At 46.4% G+C, this 23,930-nt stretch overlaps 2 protein-coding genes across 4 annotated transcripts in view; both read left to right on the forward strand.

Moving 5' to 3' along the window:
• The window catches only part of pde4dip (phosphodiesterase 4D interacting protein), a 72,073-nt gene extending 57,562 nt beyond the window's left edge, over window positions 1–14,511 (forward strand). The window contains exons 28-43 of one of the 3 annotated variants that reach the window (XM_068707982.1): window positions 4,966–5,225; window positions 5,467–5,616; window positions 5,783–5,989; window positions 6,783–7,064; window positions 7,205–7,336; window positions 7,516–7,635; window positions 8,085–8,241; window positions 8,337–8,461; window positions 8,583–8,720; window positions 8,866–8,970; window positions 9,198–9,382; window positions 9,927–10,058; window positions 10,380–10,518; window positions 10,822–10,868; window positions 11,026–11,137; window positions 12,233–14,511. In XM_068707982.1, coding sequence (XP_068564083.1) covers window positions 4,966–5,225; window positions 5,467–5,616; window positions 5,783–5,989; window positions 6,783–7,064; window positions 7,205–7,336; window positions 7,516–7,635; window positions 8,085–8,241; window positions 8,337–8,461; window positions 8,583–8,720; window positions 8,866–8,970; window positions 9,198–9,382; window positions 9,927–10,058; window positions 10,380–10,518; window positions 10,822–10,868; window positions 11,026–11,137; window positions 12,233–12,387 — 2,446 coding nt within the window. In that variant the 3' untranslated portion in view covers window positions 12,388–14,511. The remainder of the gene's footprint in view (window positions 1–4,965; window positions 5,226–5,466; window positions 5,617–5,782; window positions 5,990–6,782; window positions 7,065–7,204; window positions 7,337–7,515; window positions 7,636–8,084; window positions 8,242–8,336; window positions 8,462–8,582; window positions 8,721–8,865; window positions 8,971–9,197; window positions 9,383–9,926; window positions 10,059–10,379; window positions 10,519–10,821; window positions 10,869–11,025; window positions 11,138–12,232) is intronic. The other 2 variants (XM_068707980.1, XM_068707981.1) reach the window with 2 other exon arrangements.
• Window positions 14,512–15,737: 1,226 nt separating this feature from the next.
• mast2 (microtubule associated serine/threonine kinase 2) overlaps window positions 15,738–23,930 on the forward strand; it is a 129,896-nt gene continuing 121,703 nt past the window's right edge. The window contains 1 exon segment of the mRNA XM_068707986.1: window positions 15,738–16,631. Within this exon segment, the coding sequence (XP_068564087.1) occupies window positions 16,557–16,631 (75 nt within the window). The 5' untranslated portion in view covers window positions 15,738–16,556.

Raw genomic sequence — 23,930 nt, forward strand, 5'->3', positions numbered from 1 at the left:
TCGTTGGGCCCTTCAGCGACTTGTTAAGTCAGGCTGCTCTGACAGCGCTGCGTTACAAAACCATAAAGTCCTGCGGGGCAGAGCCACGATTGGGCCGCCCCCGCACCCACCACCACCACCACCACCAACACACACACACACACACACACACACACACACACACACACACTCATCCAACCCATACAGCTCATTAATTTCTGCTGGGGAGTCGTGACCAGCAGGGCTCCACTGATGTCCCAGCAAAGGACCTTAACTGTCCGGTCGATCGGTCGGCTAATTAGGCGGACGGCAAAAAAAGAGGGGACAAAAGAAGAGAAGTGAGACCAGGACAAACAAAGTTACACAAGAGGAACCAAACAAGTCTTTAATACAGAATGAACAGCATACTAATGTTCTTAGTGTGGGACAAAAGAAACAATGTTGCTATCAAACTCCACTAATCAATACTTTTATATTGTTGATAAATCAGTCAAACTGAGAGGTAAACGTGTGTCCGGTGTATCCATGCTGTATATTTGGTCAGCAAACAGTGGAGGAAGGGAATCATTTCATCCAAAGTGCACCTCAAGGTGGTGAAGCATTACATTACTTTGAAAATGCAATAGGTCGGAGCACTTCCTGGGGAAGAACAGTCACTCTAAACGATCCACGAACCTTTAGCGTGAATATGTGGGACTATGTTACGAGTATATCAAAAAGAGCCTCTGTCTCTTTTAGCCAAAAGCAAAAAAAAAAAAAAGCGCAGCTTGTGTCCGTCCGTCTCTGACGAATGTCCTGGATGTTCAGTCATTTGTCACACATCTAATTCTGCTTCTTAATGCCGCTCTCTGATTTCCGTACCTGGCTTCGATGAAAAGAGTCACAAGGCCGCCTGAGAGGTGGGAAAACAATAGTTGTTTATCAACTTCAATTTGAATAAAAAATAAAAGTGGAATGGCTGAGAGATGGTGGGCAGTTACTGCATGAAAGCACACGCGTTTTTTTTTTTCAGTGAATGAGCTGAAACAAACAAAAAAAAACCCACTGGTGTTGTCCTTTAAAGCTGGACCATAGAAAGGGTGACCCACGAATAAACAATGCTCTGTGAATAATTAGAGTGTCCCCTCAGAGACAACGAGGAGACACAGAGGCGGAGAGGGAGGCAGAGAGGCCCGCGGTCGTCTAACGTCGTGTTGTTGCAGCACAGATGGCCGACCAGATGTGAAGGAGATTTACCGAGGGTGTTTTCTGTGGGTCTGCTGCAGCCGTCTCATTTAGACCGTCCCTCTGATTCTGAGTGTATACGTACAGGGTGTGTGTGTGTGTGTGTGTGTGTGTGTGTGTGTGTGTGTGTGTGTGTGTGTGTGTGTGTGTGTGTGTGTGTGTGTGTGTGTGTGCATTAGTCTATGCATTAACTTAATTCACGATGTGACATATTGTATGTCAATAAATCAAGTGGCATTAATGACAAGGTTTTCCGATATAAAAAAAAATAACAACCCTGATTTATAAAGAAAAGGTATGTTTTTATATACTAGTAATCTGCCACAGGGCGTTAAATTCAAATTCATTTGAAAGAAATGGGATGCACTTTAAAGAATGTGTCTGCCGTTGATTGGTTTTCAGAACAAAACATCTACTCTTGTATCAAAGAAAAAAAGAGCAACATCTTCAACAAAAACATTGTCAGTGAACATAATCATGGCAGCGATAAAAATATACATTATGGGAATAAATGTATGTCTATATTCAGCGTGTGTGTGTGTGTGTGTGTGTGTGTGTGTGTGTGTGTGCGCGTGTGTGCGTGTGTGCGTGTGTGCGCGCGCACTGCTGCCGAGGCTTTTGCTTGCGTTGGGCTCCAAGCACGTTGACATGGCCTCTAATCAGGTTAAGTTATTAAGACCTCCGATGGGGAGGGAAATAGGTCATGAGCGGCTAAACGCAGAGAGGGAGGGAGGAGGAGAGATAGAGGGGGAGAGAGAGAGAGAGAGAGAGAGAGAGAGGGGCAGCAGGACGTAGCTCCACTGAGAGCCTCAGCTCGCTTCAGCGTATCAGGAGCAGCACATGGTGCTTAAACATCCAGCACTGCTCTGATCTGCATTATGTAAGATCCTCTCACCAGAAACCTGGATTTTATTTGTGTTTGTGGACAGAGGATAAAGCAGTTTGGACTTGAACTTATCTGCTATTCCTACCTACTTACTATTGGTACTTTGGATTGTCTGCAAGCTAAAGCTGGATGTAAAGCTTCCTCTTCCAACGTGGGACACTTTAACATAAAAAAAGAAAAAAATGATTTTCAACTCCGAAGAGCCGCTCTGATTTTATGAAATCAGAGCGGCGCGCGTGCTTTTTTCGCAGGTGGACGGCGAACAAGCGGAAGAAAGAGGAAGCGCTGCTTTGTGGACGACCATTCGTTCGGCTCCCGTTCCTCTCTTTCTCCGATGGGCAGTGCAGCGTGAACGCACGAGCCCTGGGGATCCGGACGTCCGTTTCTACGCACATCTCCTCTCCCCCCTCTGCGTGTTGCTCTTTCGTCACTGCATCTCTCCCGCAGGGTCTGCTGCTGTTGTTGCCGCTGCTGCTGCCGCTGCTGCTGCGGCGTTCGCTGGTGGGATAGGTTTTTTTTGTCCAGAGTGGTACTAAGAGGCTTTCCTTTGAGGGCACTGTTCAAGACTTCAATTGAAAAAAAAAAAAAAAGGCTTATTTTTGGGCAACAGGAAAGAGAGAGATTTAAGCAGGGATGTAAACAAAAAGATGGAAGGAAGACCCAGAGTTTCCTCCGGCACTTGATTCAGTTCTTTGCTCACCACAGAGCTAATTATAGTATTTTTTTTTGTTTGTTTCTATTTGAGCTTTTTCCAACTCGTTTCATGCTTCACCTCATCGCACGCTGGTGGGGTTGAATCTCAAAACTGTGCTGCGCTAAGAATTCAGTTTTCTTGATCTCTGCTGACAGCCGTTCCTGTCATCAAACCGTCTGACTGATCCGCCGTGGTTGGATCTACATCAGCGTTTGGACGTCAAATCCTTTGAAAATCCGCTGTGTGAATCAGCACCCCCCTCCACATGCTCGTCTGTGTGCCCTTAGAATCTGATTTGGGATTTATTTGGGTTACCACCTGTGGTCCCAGCCCACACACTCCTAGGATCTGTGTGTAGGTGTGTGTGTGTGTGTGTGTGTGTGTGTGTGTGTGTGTGTGTGTGTGGAGGAAGCCACCAAAATCTCCCTGGGAAGCCCGAACTTAATCTGAGGATTTGCTCTGCTTTTCACACGCCCAGTCATCCCTCCATCCTTTTTTTTTTTTTTTTTTACCCGGCACTCACACTCTGCCTGTCCACTGTACCTACTGCCTCACACACACCGAGGTCAGGACCTCAGCCTGCTAAGCTAATGAGCCACGCTCGGTTACCTCTGGAGACACGGCTGGGAGGGAAAACTGCAACGGAGGAAAACTTAAACGACCCAGGAGTCTGAGAGAGAGAGAGAGAGAGAGAGAGAGAGAGAGAGAGAGAGAGAGAGAGAGAGAGAGAGAGAGGAGGGATGGTCGGTCAGTAGCCCAGGCAGAGGGCCGTCGGCTGGGGGGGAAGCACAGGGGGCCGAAAGGTGCCCGATGGCTCCTTTGTGGAAGGCCATGTTGTCGAAAAGCAGCCCGCTGTACCGAGACTCTCTGTTCTCCTTCTCTCTGTGGGAGTGGAAGGCCCAGGAGAGAGAACTGCTGCTGCTGAAGAAACTCACCGACAGGGAGAGGAGGGCACTGCTCACTCAACTCCAGAAGTAAGACACCAACAAACAAAAAACAACCTCGTGGAATGTCCATGATAATAGCTTATTCATGTAGAACTTTTTGAACTCTTAAACATAATTGTTTACCGTAAAAAACAAGTAAGTCTCAGAGCCAGGCTAGCTGTTTCCACCCGCTTCCAGTCTTTATGCTAAGCTAGGCTAACCACACAAAGCTCACAAACTTTGCTTTCTTTCACTCTCTGAAAGAAGAGTGAAAGAAAGCACTGTGTGTGTGTGTGTGTGTGTGTGTGTGTGTGTGTGTGTGTGTGTGTGTGTGTGTGTGTGTGTGTGTGTGTGTGTGTGTGTTGTCAGTGTGTGTGTATCAGCTTGCCATTGATTTAGATGAATGACCTCCACCTCAGCATCTGTGTACCAACATGTCACCGTTAATTAAATCAGCTGTCGGGGGACACGCTGCTGTGTGTTGTCTTGTTCCCCCTCTCCGTCTTTCCCTTCTACTTTTTATTTTTCCCCATTCACGCGCATCACGTGGGTGTGACGTTCCTCCCGTGAAAAGCGTGAGTCTGCACTTTTACCCCCGTGCGATGCGATGCAGCGCCGTGTACTAAGAGGCTTCCCCCGAAGCGACGCAGTGCGGTCGGCAAAGCCTCTGCCGGGACAGTGCAGATCGGTCAGACAGGTGGCTCACACACCTGGTGCAGCGTCGCATCATGAAGGCTCCTTATCCTTTGAGTCACAACTTAGACAGCTGATGCAGCTGTTCTCGCGCTCGGTACGTAACAACAACTGATCTGAGAGGCCAGTGTAGGAGCAAGTTAAAAGGTATGATTGGGTCGACAGCAACTGGTCCAACAGTACATAACGTGAAAAGTTTGATCGGTTACATCAGTGGTTCTCAAACCTTTTTGATGTCGAGGACCCCTATTTTATTACATTCCGCTTCAGGTAATGGAAAGAGAAAGATTTTGGTTGTTCAATATGATTAATATCAAAATTCCTTTGTGCTGATGGGTGTTAAGAGCTTATTGGCTCAAAGGCAACTCAGTGGTGGAAATGAGGGAGGAGCACACAAAGTTAATGTGGCCTGGAAGAAAGCAAATGGACTAGTTTCACTGATAATTAAACCACATCTAAATAGTATATATCTCTGTGTGTGTGTGTGTGTGTGTGTGTGTGTGTGTGTGTGTGTGTGTGTGTGTGTGTGTGTGTGTGCGCGTGTGTGTGCGCGTGCGTTACAGACTCAGTAAGGAGCTGCAGCAGAAAGACAAGGTCATCGAGTCTCTCCGCACCAAACTGAACCACCATCATCACCATCAGCGCTCTGGCACGCCCGGCAGCAGCCACGCCCTCTCCGACACCACCGACCAATCGGATCGCATCTCCTATGTGTCCGACGAGCACGGATCCACCAACGACGACCCGGACCCTTGCTCCGACGTGGACGCTGCCAGCGAGCTCGGCCAGAAGGACGCGCGGACCTGCACCAGAGTGGCCGCAGGTGAGAGCGCGACGCCCGTCGCCATTCGCACACACAGACCCGATACTTGTCGGTCGATGCGTTCTGCTGTTGGTTTTCGGTTCCGCACTTGGTCCCCTGCAGTATCATGTCCTCTCTTCATCTCAGATATCAGAAGGAATCCCGGCCTAATGTGGCGCTTTTAGTGGCTTGAGGTCAAACACGCGCGTTCCGTCCGTCCCCCTCCTGTAGCGTGACAGCAGGCTGCTTTCTCATTTTCCAGATTGCCACTCCCACAGTTGCCCCGTGTCACATCATGCGTCCGTACCTCCATCCGTCACCTCATCCCATAGAACCCAGTCCTGCCTCAGCTGCCCCAGCATGCATTGCCCCAGCTCGCCGCACAAGCCCGCAGACGTGCAGAGTCAGACAGGTAGGAGGAGCGGACTCCTGGGTGTAGCCCAGGCTGCGAAGAAGTCCCTTCATGCGAATCACTTTTTTTTTTTTCTGTGCCGCATTCTTACACCTTCACCTCTGACGGCGCCTCCTGCCTGTGTCTCTCCTCTCACTCTTGTCCTTCATTCTTCTTCTCCTCCCAGCTCCAGCCTCAGTCTTCACCTCTGCCCCCTTCCACCCTCCCTCCTCCTCCTCTTTCTCCTCCTCCACCCAGAGGGTGCCTTTGCCCTTCCGTCCCCACCCCGCAACCCTGCGCACCCGTTACCCGGGCAACGGGGGAGCGGGTTTCTCCCTGGCCGAGGTGCATCAGGAGCTGCAGATGCTACAAAGGCAGCTGGGAGGCAGTGAGAGTGCGTCGGCCCGACTGTGCCGTGCATGAGCTTGCGTGTGGGAGAGTGTGAACTAACTAGTGTGTGTTTGATGCTCAGTAACACGTGCATCACACCGGACTGAATATCAACAACACACAATCAAGCCATTGGTAGTGAAGACAGCCTTTATTGTGCACTCACACACTGAAGAAGATGGTGAAGCACTCCATATGGAGCGTCTTCCTGAGCTGCTCTAGCTTAAAAGTTCAAACTTCCAAAGAGCCATGACATATTTCTTTTAACTTCCTTTTGGAGATTGACCACATTCACAGGATCCTCCTCGTACGAATCATCCAACTAAATCATTGTTGTCTGCATGTGAAGCTAGCCACTCAATATAAGTGTGTTCACACATCTGAAAAGGATTAGCCGTGTAGCTGCCTCACCATCACAATGAGGATTATGGATGTTAACCCCTGCTGCAGGCTTTATTCTCTTTACCTCTCCTCTTCCCTTTGACTATGTATCTAACACCCTCCACTCTCTCTCTCTCTCTCTCTCTCTCTCTCTCATTAAGTAACTGGTCCTCATGTGATGCTTGTTGAACACAGAGCACCCAGCTTGAGAAGGATTTGCTGTGATTTTTAATGAGAGGGATGGAGCTTTGAGAAACCAGACCGATATCATTTGGCTGATTTAAGTCGTTCGCCGCGTCAAAAGAAATCCGCTCGTCTCTCTTTCAGTCCTCCAATGTCTCTCAGGCTGGGTTCTTTGCCTTTTATTAGCTGCTATTGAACTGTATTGACTTACCTTCATGCGACTTCCTCTTCAGGGTTCTCCACTCCCCAGTCCAAACCTCTTCAGGGTTTCCCGTTTGCCCACCAGCAGCCCGACTCCTCCTCCTTTCTGCCTCTCTCCTACCATGGGTACCAGCCGTCTCCCTTCAGCAGCGCTGCCAGCAGCGGCCTGGATGCCGGCTCGGCAATGCAAGCCGGGGCCAGTCTGTTGGAGAGCAGTGCATTGTGGGATATGAGCTACGGTACCCGACCGGTGAGACTCGGGGCTGACCTGTCCTCGGGATCCTCGGGGTACCAGTCCGGCACCAGTAACGCAGGTAGACACTTAAATAAGTGGACTTTTTTTTTAACTTTAGAGCCATTATTCATACTTGTATCTGCTGTATCTAAATAAATATGCGCCTTGTGACGAATTACCAGAAGCTTTGACAAGTTGTGGATGGTGTTGCTGTTACAGGTTCGGACTTGATGAAGGAGCACCTGAGAGAGATCAGGAGTCTGAGACAGAGACTGGAGGACTCCATCCAGACCAACGATCGCCTCCGACAGCAGCTGGAGGAGAGACTGGCTCACACCGCCACTGAGAAAGGTAACACACACACACACACACACACACACACTCAATAACACGGTACAGCTGGTCATCAGGCGCCTGAGTTCTTATTTCCGTGGAATTGTTCTAATAATTGATTTGACACTAGCACTAGCTTGTTAGCTTGCTCGCACATGATACATATTACATGCCTAACGCCTCCACGTCTTCTCCAGGTGCTCCTACCAACATCTACATCCAGGGTCTGGACTCGGTGGGCCAGCTGTCCAGCGAGATCAGACTTCTGAAGGAAGAGAACGTCAGTCTGCAGAACCGGCTCAAACAGGCCACCAGAGGTACAGTCTGAAGCTCACTCCCAGGGTCGCGGCCTGTGGAGAAATCCATTCAGTTGTATGAAGCAGCTTTAGAGCTTTTGTGCCTGCTGCGATCGATATTATCTCCGCCAGACATAAGCCTGTGGGGAGATCATGCGTTAAGTTTTATGTGTTTGTGTATCTGTCTGTCCGCGGCTAATCTCTAATACTACTCGACCCACCAGCCTGATATTTACCGTGTTCATTTATGACTGTATGCTCAAGGGTCTCTTGCGGTCGCGATGATTCACAATTTTAGAAAAACCTGTTTTATTGACTCTTCTTTGTTTGGAAGAGGAAAGGGATCTGCCCTCTACTCAATGCACTTTTCTAGGCAATCAGTTCTGGTTCTGTTCAGGGCTAAATAACTTGCCCCCCTGCTCTGCACTGTCAGTGTAACGTAAAAATGCAATCTCCTGTGTCACCTGCAGAGGGCAGCAAGGAGGCGGTGCAGCTGAGGGAGGCGGAGCTAGAGGCGGAGAGGTGGGCGGAGCAAAGCGGGAAGCTGCAAACTGAGGCTGAAGCTCGCAGTCAAGAGATCAGAGAGCTGAAGCAGGACAGACAGAAGAACCAGGAAGCCATCAACAGGTGTGTTGACTCGTGTATTGGAGTGCAAGTGAGCTGGATATGATAATAACAGGCTTAATAATGCGCGGTTTCAATGTCTCTGTGTGTTTTCTTAGACTCCAGCACGAGGTGAGCGTCCTCCAACAGCAGCTCTGTGAGAGCCGCAGTCTGGTCCACTCTCTTCAGTGTGAGCTGCAGGTCTACCACAGAGTGTGTGGAGTCAACGCAAACACACACGGAGGTAAGAGACTGAGATTCGAACTCCCAGGGACGTCTTAAACCCCTAAAAAAAACATTTTTTAGGGGTTTAAGGCAACTGCGAGACTCTTTGTCTAACTCGTCGGTGTTTGTGTGTTTCCAAGCAGGCCAGGCCGGTGACGGTGCCAAAGTCGGACGCAGCGCTGCGACTTTGGACCCCAGGGAGCTGCACCTTCAGCTGGAGCAGCAGCTGAGCGGACAGGCCGACACACAGCCTCGATCCAGGAGACAGCTCTTCAACGGTCAGTGTGCGCCTGACGCGCCAAAGCCCATCGCAACACCAGATTAAGAGAAATTATTCTTTTTGGTGCTCAGTAACTGAGGAAGATGTCATATTGAGAAGGAGGTTTTTGCAGCTCAGTACTGATGGAACGCTTCCTTCTATAGAAAACGTTCCCTCCCCTCCTGTGAGAGACACCGGGCTCATCAGTCCTTCCTCTCCTCGACATCCTGCACAGAAGCGTGCAGCAGAAACTGGAGCAGCCGGTCAAGGTGAGAACCGCACATTCAACACTTAAATGTGAGAGCAGGTCTATCATCTTTATTCATGAAAGCAACACACTCCAGATATTCAATCAACCTTTTTCTTTGTCAGATTCTCTTATTATTCTGCTGATACATCCATTTCTCACGTGGCGGCACTCCTTGGCACATAGATCTCCCTCCTGCTCCCTGCTCCTAACGGTCTCGTTTTTTTTTTTTTTTATCCATCCCTGCAGCCTCGACGCTGCAGGGCCAAGCCCCCGACGGCTCATTCGCCAACCGTCACGGCCGCCATGCAGTGGGCCATGTCGATGACTTCAAGGCTCTGCAGCAGCAGGTCCTGGAGGGCAGCGCTCTCCTCCGCAAGATGGAGACGACGTTGAATTCCCTGAGCGCGCCGCAGGAGTTCAGCCTTCATCAGGTGAGAGAGACGGGAAGCACAAAACACCCAGCAGTGCCAGGTGATCCTGACGGTGACTGAAGCAGCTAATTCAAGTTTGGGTCATGTATTTGTGGGGGGGGGGGGGGGGATGCCGTCCCGCTTGTTATAGCAGAGCAGAATGACTAAAATGAACCAATGGAATCGTTCACGGGGCGGTTCTCCAGTCGTGGGTCAGCGTGAGCGTCCTACTGATCGTTGGTGTCGTGGGCTGTAATTAAGAAGAAGCAGCTCTAGAGGCTGCGGTGTTTGTATAATGATATACAAACAGTGTGGAGCATCACATCATTATTATATAGACACAAGGTTTTGTTGACATAGAAATGAAGCACTCCGTGTGAAAGTCAGTGCAGTTTTTCTTTACATTGTTATTAAGTGACTACTTTTAGCTGCTGGTCATGAAGACATTTGAACTTTTTTACCTGTTTGGGCTTTATTGGGCTCGATGATTTACAGACGAACAGCTGATAGATTAACTAATGATTGAACTTTTTTTTATTACCGTCTTGTTATTTGTCTGTCTCAGCCCTCGAACTCGGGTTCCGTCAGCAAGCTGCTGACTGACACTAAAACCCTGCGAGAGATCCTGGAGGAGGCCGGCGCTCTGCTGCGGATGTTCTGGAGAGCGGCTCTTCCAAACCACGGGGACGCCGAGCAGGTCTGAACAAAACCGCCTTCGCAGCCTTACAGAGCAGAAATCAGAGGGCAGCGGTCTGATGGGATGGAACATGTAGAGGGGTTCTTTTTTAAAAAAGCGGCCTTTGATCTTTTTTTGCTCCTTGTGAAGCCCTTTTTTTTAATGTTTTCATCATGTTTAACGTAGTGAAACACTGGCTGATGTTTTTGTGGCAGTACGGGGTAGTTCCAGGAAGTAACCGCTGAATCGCTGGAGTCTACAGCAGTGTGTGTGTGTGTGTGTGTGTGTGTGTGTGTGTGTGTGTGTGTGTGTGTGTGTGTGTGTGTGTGTGTGTGTTTACAGGACCAGTCTCTGAGGGAGGAGGTCGTCTCGCTCCGTCTGAAGCTCTCGGAGCACGAGCAGGCTCTAAAGGACGCCGTGGAGAGAGTGAAGAGCTCCGACCGCACCAAAGATAGCATGGAGCACTTTATCGTCAACCAACGTGAGTCACTCCTGTTCCCAGTCTTTGTAGGCGATCCTACAAAACCATGTATCGTATTCTTATTGTCTTTTAATTAAATATTGAATTAGATAGCATTGAGCACAGACCATCCACTTTTTTTTTTCCTCTTCTTCTGTCGCTCCAATCGTTCAATCCCGGAGCAGCTGTGCTATTGACACTCGTGTTTACCGCTCGTCTTCTGTTCGACCCACGCGTGAACAAATGGCGTCTCACAGGTGCTGTGTGTGTGTGTGTGTGTGTGTGTGTGTGTGTGTGTGTGTGTGTGTGCGTGCTTGTTTACAGTGTCGAGAACACGGGACGTGTTGAGGAAAGCAAAGACAAACTTGCAGGTGAGTTCTCACGCGTTCCCCTCCGCCTTTTTATTCTAGCGGCTGAGAACAATCAATGAGACGATCCCCAAGTGGACGAGCGAGAGTAAGACTCCTCGTTTCCTTCTTGCCTCTGTAACACCCTCTCTTTCCTCTGACTCCTGCCGAGTCTCCTCAGGAGAACGAGCTCAGGATTTCTTCCCTTGGCCGCGCCTCTTTCTCTTTCTCCCCCTCCCCCTCTCCTTCCTCCTCCTCCCCCTCCTCTTCCTCACACCCCTGGCCTGGTAAAGGTATGGTCCCCTTGGCTTTGCTGTGCTTGCTTCAGTGTCCCGATAACATGATGAAAACCCTGGGATTAAAAGATATTCTTGCATGTAGGCCCTTGGGCGGCCAAAGCACGGAGAATCTTCAGAAATAACTAGAACGTGAGCTTGAGCCGTAATGTTTCTAATAAATCATGCTGTATGTAAATTGCACATCCTAGTTTAAACACTAGACGTCAACTAAATTCAGTGAAATGATCTCTGTAACCTCTTCAGAAAGCAATATTTCTCCGTTTGCTAACTATCTTAATATTAGTCGGATACATTTGCATTGTAATCTTTTTAGTGGGCGCAACCGAAACCAACTTTTTGTCCATTTCTGCCTGTTTTTAACTTTACTTATTCACAGATTTAAACACATAATATATAATGTGGGCGCTTAGGCCACGCAAACGTAAGAGCATCAGATACAGATATAGTTTTTGTAATATGTGGACACACCAGTATACGCGACTCTATGGGTTTTCTGGTGCCTTGTAACAAGTTGAGAACATTACGCAATTAATAGTGTTGGCCTATAACTCCTTATATTTTTGAGCACAATCAGAAATGTCTTTGCTCTACTAACACTCATACAGGGAGACGACCACACAGGTTCACATTATGACCATAGAGTCAGTAAACCTTTGCATCGGATACCATTTGTTTTAGCATGCGTGTTGTTTTAACACAAATAGCGGTGTGAAGTTTAATGTTTGAACGCTGCAACCCTCCGTCTGCTTCATCCTGGTCAGTTTGTTCTCCTTCCGTCTCCCTGAAGAGAGATGTTAGTTCCCTCAAATTAATAACGCACACTTGCTCGAGAGTTACAAAGTTTGCTCTGATCAAATTGTGCAGCGAATGACTATATTTGCCCTCGCTCCTCTTTTTAATCAGGTGCACTTCTTCCTTCTGTTGTTTGCACATCTGTACCTATGACATGCTGTAACTGTAAACTGTGTTAATTTGAGGGAATTCATTCAGTTTTTAAGTAGACTAATTACTAATTTTTTACGCTCAACAATTCATGCAGAAATACCATAATGCAAAACGCTCTAAATGTCTCCACCTTTTGTGTTTCAGGTGAAAACGCAGGAGGCTTCCGTGAGCTCGCCTTCTCTTCTGGTTGGGGTGTCATGAAGCCGCGGCCTTCCTCCTCCTCCTCCTCCTCCTCCTCCTCCTCTGCTGTCCCGGGACGGTCTCTCCACCAGCGCCCCCTGCAGTCGGCCGCCCTGTAGTGCACCAGCCCCGGGCTTCCTCGTCGTCACCTCGTTGTCGTAGCAGAAAGCGCAGCAGACCCCGGCTCTCCTCTCAGCTGGAGAGACGTTTCAGTTGAGTGACTTCTGTCTGAGTGTGTTGATAGATTTCTGCTGGTTGATGGAAGTTTATGAATGAATGAACGATGTGATGGTTTTAATATTGGTATGATGCGTGGAGGTGATCTGTGGGCTTTTGATGAGGCCATCGACTGAAGTGTTTTCTCTTATTTATATGAGACCGGTCTGAGTTTGGCTGGAGTTGGTTTTATGAATCATAGTTTCTGATCAACCCTTTTTTATGAACCCCGATGACAGTTTAGTCCAGGTTTGGTTAGTCTACATGAACAGTTTTTAATGTAGGTCTCATGAAAAACCGCAACATTTTCTTTTTTTTCCCCCTAAATTCGAATTTGATTCCTTGTCTCCGTTAGACAATCCGAATAACCACTTAAGAGGAAATCTTCTCCCATAAGTCATAAATCATAAGCTCCCATTCAGAAGCCAACTTCAGCCTCGTACTTCAGCAGGGATTGGATGACAGTAAATCCACGGGATGCCAGCAGCACGGGGGCCAAAACCAAACTGCAAAGTGCTTCCTGTCGGCCTCTGTCGAGGCTCATGTGTGTAGTTAGTGTGTAGAATAGTTGCATGTGGTTTGAGCAGCTCGTGGAAACAAAGCCATACTCTCTGACGGTACAGTACATATATTTTTGCTCTGTCCTATATTGTCATGAAAATGGCCAGCTACTGATAGCATACTGTAGAACTACCGATAGACAGTTTGGTCAAATAGCCGGTAGATGATGTTCTCTTGCATTTACTCGTAAATAAAACCCCAATTAAGGATTTTAATTAAACTCCAGAGTATTACTGTTAAGTATGGAGTCCGTTCTCTTCAGATATTTAATAACGAATATGGGTCCAAACCCAGTTTCTCCTGCTGGAACCCTAACCTGCCGTGTTGGAAGGCCTTCTGGTGGAGCTGCTGTAGTGAAAAAAACACACAAAGCACATGTAACAGACTGTGGAGCTGCTCGGCGGTTTAGGCGATGCCTTCAGTGACCTATCCGATAAAAGAAATTAATTTTATAGTGCACGGTCCAACAGCGATGACATTTCATTTTTTGTAACCAGGAAAATGGACCACACTGTTATCTCTCTTTTTTTTATATATATATTTCTGTCCTTTTTGGTGTTTTTTATTTTTGAATAAATTTGTCTTTTTGTTTGAATTATGTTTGAATGTCCCTCAAGATGACAATCAGTTAAAACAATTAAACTATATAACAATCGCCAGGGAGAACGATCTGTATGTACATAAGGATTACTTCTTCTGCAGGACTCACTGTGCAAATGAACTTTTATGAAATTGGGTGTTTTACACTGGCCTCCAAATATTATATTTCTTCTTCTTTTGGTGGGAGTTTTCCTTTATTAGCTTAGCTGTTTCTTTTTGTGCATGGACTGTGTCTTCACTGCCCTCTGATACTTTTACTGATATATGCAATTTTTGGGTTACTGTGCAATAATATGCTTTGTGGTTGCTTTTTTTGTTGTTGATATTTTAGGCCTGGGGTATTAAAGTGCCATGTCATCATGTTTAGCTCTGAGGCTGAATAGATTTCAAACGTACTTTTGTTTTGTGACAATCAAATTAAAGCTTATTTATAGGCCCACTTATCTTTGGCTTTACACAAATCTGAGTTATATATACAATGTGGAAATAAGGCAAAGTAGCGGGATGAGAGCATTGTAATGATATATTTATAAAGCAATAAGATCAACCAAAGTGAACAACTTTTATGTTGTTAAATCAGGTGTAAAATAATCAAGTTTAGAGATGCTCTGTATACTTCCCCCACAGGTCAAAGGTCAAACTTAGTGTCTTTCTCAGTGTGTGTGTGTGTGTGTGTGTGTGTGTGTGTGTGGTTTTAGGTACCACATCTCATGTATGTAGATATTAATAAAGGGAGTGTTCCTCAATGCAAGTTGTTCTGTTGCTGTTCAACAAAAACCAGCTGTATTTTTATGCATGTTCGCTTTGTTAAAAACGTTTTGGGGTTAAAGAAAAATACCTTTTTTAATAAAAAAGGGAAAAAATGACTTCTGTCTGGTTTGTCATTTTTTTTCTGGAGTGAAGAAAAGAAACTGAAGAATAAAATGTGTAACGGCAACATGAACTATATAGACAGCAATGTCATTAGGGGAAGAAAACACTTTTTTTTTTTTTATTTCTCTTAAAAACATCAATATTATTGTTAGGCTTCTTGTACTTGTTATCCTCATAATAACTGCAGAACTTAAGTTGTCTCCTTTATCGAAAAAATAATTCGATAAAGGTTAATGAAATACAAGCACACATATTCAAGGCATGTTTCATTGTCTCTCAGCAGGTGGCAGCAGAGTACAACAAAACTAATTAAATTGTCAATGACATCTACACACGCACACACACATACACACACGCACACAACAAAGACACACCCTGGGATTTAATATAAAAGAAAATGAATGACTTTTTCTTAAATGTATCTTTTTTCAAGCAACTTTCCCCTCACGTGATGAGTTTGAGTTTAAGAATTGTACAAGAAGAATCTTCACGTGAGCTGTGGCGGCAGCTGAGGCTGAAGTGAGGAAGAAGATTAGTGTCCTTTCAAAATAAAATGTACGATGTAGACAAAATAAGATATCGCCACATTGTAGACCAAATACCTGATTGTCGAAGTATAGTTATACAATGTACAACATACGTTCAATATTTCAAAGGGAAATATATCTTTCACTTCATTGCGAGTCATGTCAACTCCAATAAATCCCTTTTACACTCTAGGGCATCAATGATAATGTTTTTATTAAAAACAAACAAACAAAAAACTCTCCAGTCATGTTTAGCTTCTTGTGCTGTACACTGTAGCTACTCGACGTTTAAGTTGTAATTATAGTTCATACACATCTCATTAAAATGTGTATACACACACACACACACACACACACACACACACACACACACACACACACACACACACACACACAGAGCAGTAAAATGTTTATTTTTTTTACCCTTTTCCAGCTTTCTATTTTAGCCGTATTGAGAATAATGAAAACCGGGAGTCAAATGCATTGTAAGCGTACACACGTTTGACAAACAAAGCCGATTCTCAATAAACATACTTTTATTTTGGTAAGTTTACATCGAACGTTGTGTCGTCGTTCTTGCTAGCTTGACGCTGCAGTGACCGTGACAGAGTCAGGAAACAAGCCGAGCCGAGCCGTGCCGTGCCGCGGCAGCAGCAGCAGTTCAACACAGAGCCCGACCCGGTGTTTACACACGGAGCCTAGCATTGCGTCTGATGATGGAGGGACAGCTGAAGAAGACACTCGCTGTCGGATAAACCGCCGAGGCGGATACAAGGCGCGGTGTTCCGGTGGGAATCATCTGGAACCGTCTGTGAGGAGACGGACCTGTCATGGGTGTCACGGTGTTTCTGTGCAGGTAAACGCCAAAGGCGAAGGCAGCCCGGCTAGCCGCTCGGCTAGTCGCGCAGCAGGAAGATAGCTTAGCACCAGACGCTAACGTCACTAACTAACGGACAAGTTGGGTTGGATGAACTGTTGCCAAACACGACCGCCCAGCATGGATATTGTTTTTACCCCGCACATTTTAAACTGACATTATCAACCACCATAAATTGCCCTTTTTTAAATTTGTTTTAATTGCCCTGAAGGATAAGCTCGCGGCTGCTGGTGCTGCGCGCGTGATTGACAGCTTGTCACAACGGGTTCTCCAGATGTGCAGGCAGCAGCACGGAGTGTACCGACTGTAGCTCGGCTCTCTTAACTTAGCTAGCCGCACGACCCGGCTATACTGACCAGGAATGACTGGCCGGGACAAACTCTTGGGAGGGGGGGAACTCTGAACTCGAGTAAACTGCATCAGCACGCGATGCATTTCATTTCGGTAGCGAGGCGTCACTGAAGTCGACACCAGCGCGAGCGGACACGTTGCTAGCAGGCTGCACGAGAGGACTCAAGACACACGGCGACACGGGCTGTCAAGCGGACCAAACCCACCACGCGCGAGTGTGTGTGTGTGTGTGTGTGTGTGTGTGTGTGTGTTTTTTTTTTTTTTTTTTTAATACAGTTACGTGATGAAGAGGACGGAAAATAAAAACAAGAGGAAACTCATGGAGCACCAGGAGAGCGGGGGAGCGGAGAAAGATGCGGTGAGTAGTGACGTCTATCCGTGCACCGTGTCACCGGTATGAACCTGCACGCGCGGGGCCATAAACATCCCATAAAGTAACGTTACATGAACTGTGCAGTGCACGCGAGACCTCATTGAAAAGATATATGAATTCATGTCTGTTTTGAGCTCAATCAACGCGCTCAACTTTGCAGCTTGGCCCCGCCTGCTCCTCCGCTTAAAGGAGCATCACGGTGTGTTTCAGTTCTTCTTCTTCTTCTTCTTTCTGACGCGCTTTGGTCCAATTGAACGCAACACGTGCTTTGTTATTGCAGTGCAGTGATGTCAGGATTAATAAGGACTTCACATGATGTACGCCTAGTCAGACAGCGGTATCATTTATGATGCATAACATTACATTACAGGGTGATTTTATGTGTGGTGAATACGTTTTATACCGTGGGCTCAAAATGTAATGCAGCAGTTAAAGGATTAATACAAAAAAAATCATGAGACAAACGGTCTCAATTGTTTATTAATAACTCTTCCACGAATGCAGCTGATCTGCAGACAATTCTTCTGCACGCACGCACACACACTCACACTCACACACACACACACACACACACACACACACACACACACACACACACACACACACATACACACATAGTGCAGACTACCTCCATACCGTCTGCCTTTCTGTATGACATTGACATTCATGACACCATCTGTGGTACCAACACTCAGATGAGCAGACTGCAAGTTTCCATCAAAAGTGACCAAATTAATAATTATTTTTTTTTTTGCTCAATCATTGTGGACGCTGTGTACCGTGGCCAGGTGTGTGTGTGTGTGTGTGTGTGTGTGTGTGTGTGTGTGTGTGTGTGTGTGTGTGTGTGTGTGAGAGAAAGCGGGGCACTGGGTTAGGGTCTAAAGTGCACCATGACAGCTAATCTCAGCTCTTGACCGTGATGATGGGTTCGTTGCATCGTAGCAGGAAGGCCTGCATTGATTGATTTTTCCCTTCTGAAAAAGAATACAGTGACTCACATTTTAAAAACGTATTGCAGTACCAACACCCTGAGCATTGTCTCTCCGTCCGCCCCCCTATCTGTTTGTTTACTGCGTTCCTCCGTCAGCTTCAAAGTGCGCTTGCATTGCAAAACGCACACATTGGAACTCGGGCCGGTTAGTCCCAGCCCTGTGCATGTTGTACAGCGGCTCTGGAAGCAGCCGCCTTAAGACGCGCTGTCTCTGACACTGTGTCTCCGAACACGACCTCAGATGACCAGCGTTAATAAGCGTAATCTCTTTTTAAAGATTGCATCAGTCTGAGTTTGCTTTAAGGTTCCTTTTCTTTAATAATAATAATAAGAGCCGCTTCCAGAGATGAAGTCATCGCTGCAGCTCATGATTTCACATTTCTGCATGAAGTCATGTTCCTCTATACCTCCAGACGTTTGGTAGGACCGACTCTCTCACGCAATACTACAGCACCGCCCTGCCATTTGGGAAATGATGTGAATAGCGAGGTCAAATGTAGTCCAATTTGCCCTCAACGTTGTTTTATAGCCCTTTCCAGTTCTTTTCCGTGTCGGCACTTTTGTCCTGAGATCAACTGAAGGGGTAGAGGATTACATTCGGGAGTCGGGGGAGGGGAGGTGTTGAGTTAGCTTTATGGCATCGTGGGAAGTCAGACAGATGTTGTTGAGCTGCTGCTGTTTTTAAGTGTTTTCTGTTTGAAACGGTATGAAATGGAGGACCAGACAGGGAGCAACTTTTACCTATTGCTTACACTGTGGAATGCTGGGTAATAAATCAAGTCCCTGTTATGGGGTTGTGGTACTTCCAGGGCTGTCAGCTTGGATTCGGCTGTACATTTGTCCAACTTGAGTGGTTTTTTTTTTGTTTCTTTTTAATTGTGCAACAACAGGATTAAAGCTAGAGCGATGCATTATTGTCCTCATTCGGGTCCATGGATGTGAGAGTTCTGTGTTATTTGCTTCATGAGCGGGGCCCCGCCTCCCTGCGCTGTATCCAGTCCCGCTGGTTACAGTTGCAGCGTTGGGGAAATGAATGATGTCATTGTCGTTTCCTAACACGAGTGTGTGGTGTGTTAACATGTTGCCAGGGATCGAGTACAAACACACAACATCCTGTGCAATCAAAGAATCCCTCGGCTGTTTCTGTCCCGGGACCCGTTTGTTTCCATCAGTCGAAGAAAGGTTTCATGTTTACAAGCTGTTTGCACCAGTCTGATTAAAAGCTATGCAGCATTAGTAACAGTGGAATCTCCTTCAGGGTTCCATTATTCTGGACAGGGTCAAGGCCAAACATCTGGTATATTCTCTTGACATATATCCAGAAAATCATAGAACAACGTAACCTAAAACTAAACCTGCTTTATGATAAATGATCCGTTTTGGCATTAACACATATTTATTCAAAAATGTATCTATATAACTATTATTATTTCTAATTATTGTTATTATTATTATTATTACTTTTAAGTCCATGACATATTCATTCAAGTTGGCCGTGCTACATTTATTTAAAAGATTACAAAAAATGATATTATATATTATACATCTACAGTTTTTTGCTATTATAAAATTGTAAAAAATAAACAAATGACAATAAATAAAAACTATTGGTGTTTAAAAATAAATAAATATATATTTATATATATTTTTTTTTTGTTGGTATATTTAATACAATTTTCAAAATAAATAATTTGACTTTTCTTTCTGTAAAATGTCCTCTCCCTTCCTTATACATTACTTTATCATTGCGTTTTTCTTTGAGCTGCGTCTTTCCCAAATGTTTGGCAGCGTCTTGGTTCTCCTGAGAACGTTCAGTAGCTGAGTTGAGTAATCTGAACAGACGGCCTAAAATCAAACAGTTTGAGCCACGAAGCTGTGAGGAGCTAAATGTCTCCTGAAGAAAACGCTTCTTCTCAATCTCAAAGTTACAGTTAAAAAAAACACGCCTCATCCTCCGTTCATAGGCCCTGGTCTCAGGCTCCTACCAGCTGATTGGCTGATGGAGACGTCCCTCCCGTCCTCCTGGGACGTCCTCAGTCCGGTATTTCTCGACGGCCCCGACCCGTCCCCCGTTGTGCTGCTCACATGTGCTCTCTGACACGGTTCAACAGGAGTCAAAGGACACCGTACCAATGAGGCCAGACTGACGCTCACTGGCAGGACGCCTGCTTCCTGCTCCTCATTGTTTACTTCAGCTCTGTTTGCTGTGTGACTTAAAGAGCTGTGGTGTGGAGGTTGGACTGGTAAAACGTGTTGAATGACACTCTGCTGTAGTTCACGCCTCTTACTTTTTTTTCCCACGTTATTACCACCTCCAAATCAAATTTCCCCTCCTTGAGCAATTGCATTTTACCGTTTTGAATGCTTCCCTGAGCGACGAGAGCAATCGCTGCTTAAAACAGAAAAATGGCGGTTGGTGGTGCGAACACTTTAATTGCGGTGTTGGGTGCATCCCGTTGATGCAGCGGTTGGGGAAAATATTCATAATTCAAATTGCCAAAGCGGCCTCCGTAATTCATCGCTGCTGGAAAGAGGCATGAAAAAAAAGAAGACGCACAGGAAAAAAATAATAAGTTAGGAAATTGCGGTGAAGTTTTTGACAAATATCGGACGTGGCGGATTCACACGGGATTAAAGATCACAGAGAATCTCTGCAATTATTAAAGATCACTAGAGGTCCCCAGGTATTAGTCCTGTGTGAACAGGGCTTTACGTCATCATCAGTCAAACGCTGAACTGATGTAATGCCGCCTCGAAATGTTGCTCTGTTCGCTGCACTGATTGCAGCGGCGGGCTCAGACCTGCGCTTCCAGTCCTACCATGTCTACATTGTGTGTATTGATTGAGCTTTGTTAAACCGGAACATACCGGGTTTGCGCATGCTCTTTAGCCTTGCCCTCCGTTCTCCGAGACGCGGACGTGATCCTCGGTGTTATGAGAATCCTTTATGTCCACCGACGGTGTCTTTTAAACCACTCGTCTGTTGATCAAGTGCCCGGAGGATCTTCCCTGTTCTTAAATGCTGGGAATAGAAATTAAAACCTGGAATAAAGCCGACCTTAATTAAAGTGGCTCCTTTCTTTGCCTGTAGGTGACTCGGGTTTGGCAGGCGTGAACCACGTCTGTAACTGCGGCGTGCGAGTGCGTGGCTCGCGTCCAAACGATGACGAGTAAAATAAACATCCAGTGATTTATTTATTTTTTTTTTCCCTCCCCTGGGGCTAAGCTACTTGATAAGCAGAGATGGGAGGATAATCTGTTCCGCTCAGGAGAGAGATGTTCAGTAGGAGCCCACCAGCGGGATGAAGCTACTTAGCGCCGAGTGGAAGTGGAGTGAAACCTGCAGCGGATTAACGGCGCGCAGCGCAGCAGAGCGTTAATGAGGGTGGAGGAGAAGAGCTTTCACTGGAAGCTGGATTTGTGCTCAACGTTAACGGCTTGTGGACTAAAGCAGAAACTCTGACAGTAAATAAGACGTCCTTATTTCTCAAATGGAATGTATACTTTGTCTGTTTCAGCCTCGCCTTGCGATGAGTAGTGTGTGCTTTGACCTTTTGAACTCTGTTACCTCAGTGAAGAGAGCGGCTGAGCGGACGGAAACTGAACCGCCTGTCGCCCGAGATGGCGTTGCGTCGGGCTGAAAGCTGCGGTGCGACTCGCTTGCGGTCTGAACGGCGTTATCTAAACATTTCGTGTTTTCCACACGGCGGCTCTGGCTCGTGATCGGCGGTCCCTCCTGCATTCGTTGGATTCCAGCCCGGAGCTTAGAGAGGTTTTAGGTTTTAACGGGGACGGAGGCCGTGTATGTGTAGCAGCAGAGTTAGGCCTGTTTGTTCACACACACACACACACACACCCCCCATCCGATCACCACAAGAAGCCTGTCATGATCGTCAAATTAGTCTGTGTGTGTGAAGATGTGTGTGTGTGTGTGTGTGTGTGTGTGTGTGTGTGTGTGTGTGTGTCTCTTCCCAAAGCTATTATCATACAGATAGGACGGGCAGGATTTGGCTGCATGCTGCCGTCGGTTTTTAAATAATTTATTTTGGACTCTGGAGCAGGATTAGATTGATCCCAGCTCACTGAGCAGAGTGCTTACCACTTAAATTGAGACGAAAACAACAACTTTACATCTCAACCCCCCAGTCATTGGGTGCACATGTTAAACATTACAGGCAAAAAAAACCCCCCATAAAATCTATTTTTTTGTATTTTTATTTCAAAATGAATTCTCTTTTCTTCCTGATAACCAGAATGCGATGCGTGCTTACATCAGCTATTCCCAATCAATTTCATCCAATAGTATCACCATCCTCTGTAGTCAGCCCACTTTTTAGCGATCCAATCAAATGCAAAGGATTTGATTTACTCTCCTGTCAGACTCTCTATCAAATAAAGCAGAAATGCCCCCCAAATAAATATATGTACTGTGTGTGTGTGTATATATATATATATATATATATATATATATATATATATATATATATGTGTGTATATATATATATATATATATATATATATATATATATATATATATATATATATATATATATATATATATATATATATATATATATATGCAGTTTATTAATCCAGCCTTTCTTAAATCTTCTTAAAGTCTGTTCCCAGCTATGTTCCGACGGTAGCCTCGTCTCTTTGCTCTTTCCTGTTCATTAGGTATCCGTCAGGTTAACCATTAACCCTTTACCCTCCCTCGCAGCGCCACGGGAGAGTGATTTCCTTCTCCCGTCCTCTTTAACCGGCTGCAGTGCGATCGCAGTTCAGCCGAGGAGCCGTTGAGCCAGAACGACCTCGGGGACTCCCGGGCCGGCGGCCGTCCCGTCCCGGCCCGGCGGCTGATTGATGGAGCCCAAATGGCTAATGGGTGCAGTGTTGTGGGTAATGGGGAGGCACAGATGCAGGAGGGGGGAAAGACAGTCATTATAAAACGCTCATTAACCAGAATTATCGCCGAGAAGCGTCCCCATACATCAACGCGTATACGTGGCATTTATGACGGCTGATTATCTCGCAGCAATCTGTGTTGAGCAGGAAGGAAGGGCGGGGGGGGGGGCACAAAGAGTTAAATCTGTGTTTTTCAGTGTTTGCTGCTCACCTCTCTCACTGTTTGAAAAGTCTGTGACACGTTTTGGAGGTTCACACCTCGCTGCTTTTCACATGGATTCTCAAATTAAGCTCCAGTCTGTTTAAATCTCCCCAAAAAAAGCCCTGATTCAGAGCCTGGCTTTTAGCTCCCGACACCACATCCTTAATGAAGAAAATCCATCACTCTGCCCCCCCCCCCCCCTCGGTCGCTGTATGTGAGTGATGGTGCTGACGAATGCCACATCACTCAGCCGAGCCTTTACTAGATGTTCCGTGTCTTCTCTCCTCTCTATTCTCTATTGTTCCCTTCCTCTCTCCTGCCTTCTTCCTCTTTTACCACCACCTTTCCTCCATCCTTGTATCTTTACCCCCCCCCCCCCCCCCCCCCCACACACACACACACACACACACACACACACACACACACACACACACACACACACACTGCTGCCCTGCGTGTGGTCACAGTCCACCATAACCATCTCACACAGTGATGACATTCAGCTGTCCGCTGAGTCGAAATATAACAACTCGATCTTTGTATTGGATCGTGTGTCTGATAGGAGTTGTGTTGTTAAAATCCGTTCCTAGTTTACTGTAAAATGAACAGTGTGAGCGAGTCCTCGCTTCACGCTTTGACTCATCTCTGACCGAGGTCACAGCAGCACCAGCGGCCGTCAGATGAAGGTTGGAGGTTTCCTGGAGGAAGGGTACGTCTCCCTTCACCGGGCTCGATGGCAGACGTTCGGTTGGGTGCTGTGGAAGTAAACACCGCGGCTGAGACAATGCAGAACGAGTTCATTCTGTGACTCTTTGCTCGTGACTCGTTAATGTGGCGGCATGCAGAGATTGAAAGCTGAAGTAAAACTAATAAATACAGAACTGTGCAGGGCTCGGTGCGTTTTATTACCCAGCGGCTCGATGTTAATGGTGAACGTGTGTGTGTGTGTGTGTGTGTGTGTGTGTGTGTGTGCGTGTGTGTGTGTGTGGCAGTTGTGTCTGTTCTCACTCTGCTGAAAAGTTGAACATTAGAGACAGTCTTCTGTTGTGTCCCTTGAGGCTCGTTTGTTTGTGTTAGTGATTGAAGAAAGTCCAATCAGTCATTGTGCATGTTTACTACTAGTGTGTGTGTGTGTGTGTGTGTGTGTGTGTGTGTGTGTGTGTGTGATCTAGCCTCCCTGTGGGTG

The sequence above is a fragment of the Cebidichthys violaceus genome, unplaced genomic scaffold (assembly GCF_023349555.1).
Source record: "Cebidichthys violaceus isolate CVI_PGR_0920_01 unplaced genomic scaffold, fCebVio1.0.p SCAF_13, whole genome shotgun sequence".
NCBI classification, from domain to species: Eukaryota; Metazoa; Chordata; class Actinopteri; order Perciformes; family Stichaeidae; genus Cebidichthys; species Cebidichthys violaceus.